This window comes from Cibotium barometz, chromosome 38 (genome assembly GCF_041138505.1).
Source record: "Cibotium barometz isolate CiBa-2024 chromosome 38, ASM4113850v1, whole genome shotgun sequence".
Taxonomy (NCBI): Eukaryota; Viridiplantae; Streptophyta; class Polypodiopsida; order Cyatheales; family Cibotiaceae; genus Cibotium; species Cibotium barometz.
This window is the reverse complement of record NC_141083.1, coordinates 49,924,106-49,931,332: the sequence shown is the minus strand read 5'-3', so window position 1 is coordinate 49,931,332 and position 7,227 is coordinate 49,924,106. Positions and strand designations below refer to the sequence as shown.

Here is a 7,227-nt window from a genome sequence, read left to right as displayed (position 1 = left end):
ATGCTACGTGGACTTCGATATCACAGCAGAATAGTAGATAGGCCCTCTACTTCTGTGCATTCGGAAGAAGCTAAGCATGGCCAGGCTCTCACTTGCCAGGGGAGTGGTGGTGGCAAACCAAGTTTTGTTGGCGACTATGTATGTGGTACATCACGTCCTGTTGGCGATCCTGCATTTGCCAGGTACAACAACGGCTAATTAGGAACTTTCTATGGTCAAGAGGTGCCTGACCAAGGCTAAGGTGGCTTGGTCAGTTATCACCCAGCCTTTGTCCAGGGGAGGGCTTGGCATTGTGGATCCGGCTTGTCAGAGCTGAGCTCACCTGGGCAAGCTCATTGTCCGCGGCCTACTTCCGGGATTGGAGCCATGGAAGGACCTTCTCCTACATCGCATCCAGGGCAGAGTCCCGGCTACTGGGGTCCCTGGCACCCTCGGATCAGATGGATATTTGTGGAGATGCAGACGGTGGGGATGAGTACGAGATTTGAGGACCGCTTCACAGGCAGCTTGCTTCGGGCCTGGGAGCAGTTGAGGCCTGCGCTGTTCCAGACACCCGGTGGAGTGTATGGAGAGCTGTTCACACTCCAGCTCGGTGGAAGAGCTGTTCACACTAGGGGGCTACTGGGAGGCTGGTGGACAACCAACAGCCCCCACGCAGTTCACACCACAAAGAAGTGTTACTGCAATGGCGTATTTAACCACTACCAAAAAGGGCCAGCCAGATATACCACCACACTGGAGTTGAAGGCCTGCCATCATGTTCTATATCTGCAACTTTTTGTGACCCGTCAACCAATGGCTTCTTCCCGTTTTAGATTTGTTGGTACAATAAATAATTTGAATTTTAAAAATCTTTTTCTTCTTTGGTTCATTTTCTCAGGCGAGAACCAAAAACCCACCAGTGGCATCCACTGGTGGGCTGCTGTGGGAGATAATCGCTCAGGCATGAACAGCTCCTGAGACAACCATTGATTTGGAATCCTCAGCTTCGTTCGGAGAGGGATCAAATGGTTGGGATGAGGCCACATGTCTCTCGGGGTCTTATGGACTTGGGCCCAGTATGCTTGGGTGGCTGGGTACAGTTCCCACAGCAGGCTCAGACCCGGTTTTGGCCGGGCTACGCCCAGACATTGAGCAGGCTATACCACCACAGTGGACATGTTTGCAGGCGCCTCAGTGGATCGGTGCATTCACACGCCATGAAATACTTATAGCAGTCAGAGGATCAGCAAAATCCATGGCCTGTATGTTATGAGGTTGAGGATGATGGCAAGTCTGTGGAGAGCGGATTCCGTGACAGAGGAGGTTCTAGATTGCCATTTCCAAAGAGTGAGGACATTGGATTGCTTGACAGAGCATGGCAGATTGATCCTGATCCAGCAGCTGTTGCAGGGACCCGACATGGAGGCTATGGGAGCGGAGACCCTCAGCTCTAAATGACACAGGCTGGGGGAGATGGGATCAATGGCTCTCATCTCACCCCCCAAGATCTACGGTGGAGATTTTGCAGTGGGTGATCTCGGGGCCTGAAAGTAATCTCGGGTCCCCCCCTTGCTCCGCTGGGATTAGAACTCGGGCCCCGAGATTACTAGAGGCACATGCTCTAACTGCACTTTTCTTCGTGATATATTGGTGCTGGAATTGACTTTGATGTGTAAGCCCGAAGTAATCTCGGGGCAACAAGATCTGCGGTGCGCGATGCCCTTGATCCCATCTCCCCCAGCCCGTGTCATTTAGAGCTGAGGAGAGGCGACCATTGGCGCGACTACAATGTGACCCAGGCATGTGGTTCTGGAGACTCCTTCCACTCAGAGGACAGCTGTCAGCCATGGCACTCATTTTTTCCAATACTCCACTCGATTGAGCAAGCCTCAGTGCGGGGATGAGGGCACCCCGGGGCACGTTGTGTTTAATATGTACTAAAAATGTATATTTATATAATAAATATGTATATAATATATAATAGATATTTTTTATAGTGTATTTATAAAAAGTATGTATATATATATATATATATATATATATATATATATATATATATATATATATATGCAATGAGATTCAAGAGATTTATATGCTAGTTGCCCCTCTTTTACTCATTAAAATTGCTTGTGAAAACCAAATGCTTTAACAACATTTTCAAAAAAAACTTGTATTATGCTTTAGCACAAGGTAGGAACAAACTTTTAACATTTTCAAGAGAACGATTTTTTCAAGTGCTGCTCTGGAAATTCAAAATAATTTTGATTTCCTGCTTCTAAAAAGTGAAAGCCAAGAATGCGTCCACTAGTGTTAAATTTGCGAATCATAGCACCTTACACAACATACCCAAAATAGGGCTTAACAACTAAAATCTTGGCATGGATGAAGCAGCATGTTGGGTTCGTTAAGCAGTTCAATAATATTCTTCATATATTCCAATTAATAAATTAGTTTGGCAAATTGAATCTAGGAATGCAATGATCCAGAGGAATATTTGTATTGAGATGAATGCTATCAAGCGACTACACTAAAGAAACAAAATCTTTTTCAGGCTAGGTCATGAAACCACATTGCAAGGTTATAGCCAAGTGAGTTTGAAATTCTAACTGCACTTGGCCATTAAACACAATTGAGGGAACTAGTCATGCCCGTCATTGTAGCACTTACACAATAACTAGTACACCACTGATCAATGATCAAAATCCGATGTAGAAACAGAGATTTTTTTGACCTACGCAAGGGATGACAAAAACACAAGATAAGATAGTAGTCACAAAGTGTTTCCAATAGCATGCCACATACAATAGTTTGGTGCTCAAGCTATGAAAAAAGCTGGCCCCTGGGAACACAAGATATCCTCCAACAGCAGTAGGGATGATAAAAGCACAAGATAAGATAGTAGTCACAAAGTGTTTCCAATAGCGTGCGACATGATAGTTTGGTGCTCAAGCTATGGAAAAAGCTCGACACTGGGAACACAAGATATCCTCCATCAGCAGCTTGCTGCTGCTGCCGGCATGCATTGCAATACCAAATAAAAACATTCGTATCACAAGAAGAGAGTTACTAAGGATGCACAAGTGCCCAAAGACACAAGCTTCTTAACTGGTAGCACCCCATATTTCAAAGGAATAATGTAATGCATGTGACTAGAAAGCACCTATCATAAACAAAAGAGGTACCTAGCTCACCTTTCAATCATAAACAGATAATAACCGGCACAGAAATTGCAATCTTCATTAAAATTTACATTTTTCGCCGCCACCCACCAAACATCACATTCAAAATGTAAACTTGATTCCGAAGATGCTGAAATCATACACCCTCCCTCCAATACTTCATCACTCTAAAAAAAAAGGGCAAATATGACTACATTTTATTTCACGACGTGCATCATAGTAAGATACCATAATTCAAAGATATGGGCTTGGAAAAACAACTCCAGTAGAGCTGTTAGAGCATGCGCACAACATAAACAACTCCTGAGGAGCCGTTAAATCGTGTGTGCAACCAAAACCCACAAATACACCAGTTAAATGTAGCCTACCGTTCAACAAACAAACCGACTAACAAGATCTACGGCTGCATCTAGCAACCATAAACCCCATAAAAACAACTATATTCCTATATCAACAACCTGCCCTGACCTAGCTGTAGGTCACAAGAGATGCCAAAAACATCCGATTGCTTCAAAGAGCTGCAACCAGGTTTTGATTGGAACGGGTGGTCCAAAAGGATGCCCGCAAAAACAGCATCTCCTGGAAAACACGGAAGGTCAAGGAAGGGTGCAAACTTGAAAGCCCCCCTGCTAAGCTTGGTGGACCCAAAAACCAGAGAAACAGCCCCACCTCCTCGAAAGCTCGGTGGGTGCAAAAACCAAAGTCGGTGACATTTTCTAGGCAGTTCAGCTGTACCTGTTGTAGTAGAGTTATAAGCAACCATCCTGTTTTGGAGTACCTCCGTCTTTCTTTTCTGTACATTCGTGTTTGATTCAGCATCAACTTGTTGCCCATCCTTGAGATCCAACCAAGGTAGCACAACATGCCTGTATGCTACCCTCTTTTGCACATGCTTAGTACAGCACAGTGCAGTTCCACATTCTAGATCGAAACCCAGCAAGCATCCTTTCTGATAAGCCACTGCAATTCTTCAAATTCAAATCAAGCAGACCATCACAATGCTTATGAATCATGGGTAAAACCTTAAACGTAAGGCCCACACAGCCAGATAGATTGAGAGAGCTGAGAGTCTGCCCTGTAGCTTTCACTAAGAGACCAAGACCTTCATTGCTGACCGTGCACTCAGAAACATCCAAATCTTCCAATAAAATGCAGTGACTTGCAATGGCCTTGAGAGCTTTGTCGGACACATTCTTACACCCGTCCAGAACCAAGTTCCTCAAAGATTGTCCACATTGATGGGCAATGGCACATATAGCCCGGTCAGTGACCTTCACAGAGTTACTCACTTTCACACTCGTAAGCTTTCGACTTCCACACACAAAGGCCAGCAAGCCATCATCAGATATGTCCGTGAGCCCACTTAAATCCAATGTTGTTACTTCTGGGCACAACAACCCCAACAAAGCCAAGAATAAATCACCCACACCTGGACAATCTGCTATAGAGATAGACTCTAAAGCCAATCTTTGAGGTAGGCAAGGGGGAGAAAATGGCTGTATCTTTCTTATTCCTTCACACTTTCTGACTTGGACTTCCCTTAATTTCTCACCTCTTCCAGAAAGAGCATGAACCAAACCTGTGCCAGTTAGTGAATTGCACTTCTCTATCTGTAGGACTTGTAAATAGGAAGCACTTTGCATGAAGCCAGCCAAACCCTCGTCGGATATGCACTCACATTTGAAAAGGGAGATATGTTTCAAGAGACCATAGTATTTTCCCAGTATAGCAAGAGCACCATCTGTGAAGTTCTTGCAGGAAGATACCAGTAAGCGCTTCATAGATTGCATCCCAGCAGCCATGCTAAAAAGCACAAACCCATCTTCCGTAACTAGATCCAGGTTGTGCAGACTCAACCAAACTAGAGCCTTAGAGTGTGTTCCAATGGCAGCTAAGCTCTTGTCAGTTATCCGAAGGCCAGCAAGCTTCATCTTCTTCAGCCTCTTCAGGCCACCAACAGCTGCCATAAGCCCGTGATCTCCTATGCGTACACAGTTTTGAATGTTCAACGACATCAAAGTGGGGCAATGCTCCCCAAAGGCTACCAGAGCGTCATCCCCAACTTGGTCACACTCATCCAAATTCAGAAAAGACAAACGAGAACAACTCCTTGCTATGGACTCCAACCCTGAATCTCCCAATAAAGGGCACTTGAACAAGTCAACCTTCTCCAGCATGCGACAACCTTTTCCTATGGCCATCAAGCCTTCATCCTTGATGTAGGGACAGCTCCACAGTGAGAGAACTCGAAGACCTGAGCACCAAGAGCCAATAGCTGAAAGACCCACATTTGTCACTCCCACTTCTAATCCAATAGCCGATCCACCCCTGATGCACAGCTTTCCAAGGCCCCCACGAGATCCTGTTCCTACGGCTATGGCCGCTAATCTCACATCTGATGCTTTGCGCCCTGATAAACATCGAGAGAGAGCACCCGAATTCCTCTTCCGCTTAACACCTTTCTCCCCATCATCATCACCTGACTCTGCACTGTCTTCTTCACCTTGCACATTTTCTTCTGCATCCACATGAGATCCTTCATCCTCCTCTCCTGTAAAGATATCCCTAGCCATGTGGCTTTGAAGCATAAGCCAACGCTTGGACACTGAAGCACAAGCAACCCTGTCACGGGACGAGGGCAAAAAGAGAAATATTTGGCAAAGCAGTTCATCTGGTAGGGTGTTGATAAGAGCTCTTGAAGCTCTGTGGTTGTCGCAACTTGTAACCTTCTTGCAAGAATTAGTAGCATGAGCATCCACGCGTGTAGCATACCAGTGCTTATTAAAGTCACTGAAAAAAATCCCACTTTTGGCGGAAGCTGATTCTTCAGGAGGCAGCTTGGAGGCAGGCACTGGAAAAACCCATTTACCTTGACTGCCATTGAATGCCTCGAGTATTTGGTTAACCGACAAAATTGGAGGGCCTCCGGAAATAACACCAGTTTGCGACACCGACCACGCTCGTAGCAGATTCACTGGATCCAAATGAGCTTCCGAAACCTCGGCTAGGATATGAGCTTCTATACCAGAGCGTGAGCTGATCCAGGGCACATTTGTCACATTCTCGCTACACATATTGAGGTATCTATAAAGACAAAACGCACATCATGAGAAAGGCATCTAGACAAGCACCAAGTGCAAACACTCTGACAAGTACTAGGACATTGTCTATATCTTGGTGTATCCGAATACTAGGGAAGAAAAGAGGCAACAGGCGAGAAGTATCGAAGGAGATGCCACAACGCTTTGCCTAATTCCTGTTTTTCTACATGCCTTCGAGTATTTAGGGTTTACCCCTAAAGCAGGTGCAGGATGTGCTTTTTCCTCATGTTACGGAGTTCTACCAGAAAATTTAGCAATTCGAGAAAATAATGGAGAAGAGTACCTGGAGGAAGAGATTGCGCATACATCACTCTGCACCAGATCTGCACCCGGAAAGAGGAGGAGGACCTGCAGGGCGACAGGAACGAACCTTCTCTCTCATTCCTTCATATCTCTGAGCGTGTATGCGTCTGCTGGCGTATCTGTGACACCCTCAACCTTCCCTCTCAATGTGTGCGTATGTGAGGTCTCGCGTGTGTGCGCGCGTGTCCCCCTGACCCTTCACTCATTCCCTAGTCTGTGTGTGTGTGGGGAGGGAGTGTGTCAATCCCACATCGGTGTACCTGTGCATATATGGATGTGTCTGTGGTGGGTGTGTGCGCTCTCACATTTAGTGCAAGGTGACCTCCCCCCTCAGTGTATTTAGTAGGTTTTCATGACCCTACGGTGTGATCTAAGTTTGCACATACAGTTGGGATCCACTTTGCTTTGTGTATATCTAATTTTGCACATACAGTGGATCCACTTTGCTTTATGTGTATTTTATCTAATTTTGCACATATCTCTATATCTCTAGGTGAGTTGGATCCAATTGTGTAACTTATCTAATTCAAAAGTCCCAACACACTCTTATCTCTCTCATTACTTGAGAAGACGAGAGATGTTCTGAAACCTTAACCATGTTCCTCGTGTAGTTACCTCTATCAATGAACTAAGGGAAAATCTTTTTGACTAAGTGTGACTAG

General features: G+C 45.4%; 1 protein-coding gene across 1 annotated transcript; it reads right to left on the bottom strand.

Annotated features, from left to right (window-relative positions):
• Positions 1-3,339: 3,339 nt before the first annotated feature.
• On the bottom strand, positions 3,340-6,999 carry LOC147616831 (EIN3-binding F-box protein 2-like). The gene is made up of 2 exons (XM_086777891.1): positions 6,546-6,999; positions 3,340-6,245 (listed from the first exon to the last, which is right to left on the bottom strand). The coding sequence occupies exon 2, from the start codon at positions 6,233-6,235 to the stop codon at positions 4,055-4,057; it is 2,181 nt and encodes a 726-aa protein (XP_086634017.1). The 5' UTR covers positions 6,236-6,245; positions 6,546-6,999; the 3' UTR covers positions 3,340-4,054.
• Positions 7,000-7,227: the final 228 nt, after the last annotated feature.

Excerpts from the sequence above, each read along its gene's own strand:
- LOC147616831 (XM_086777891.1), bottom strand. The coding sequence starts at position 6,235 with ATGTGTAGCGAGAATGTGACAAATGTGCCCTGGATCAGCTCACGCTCT.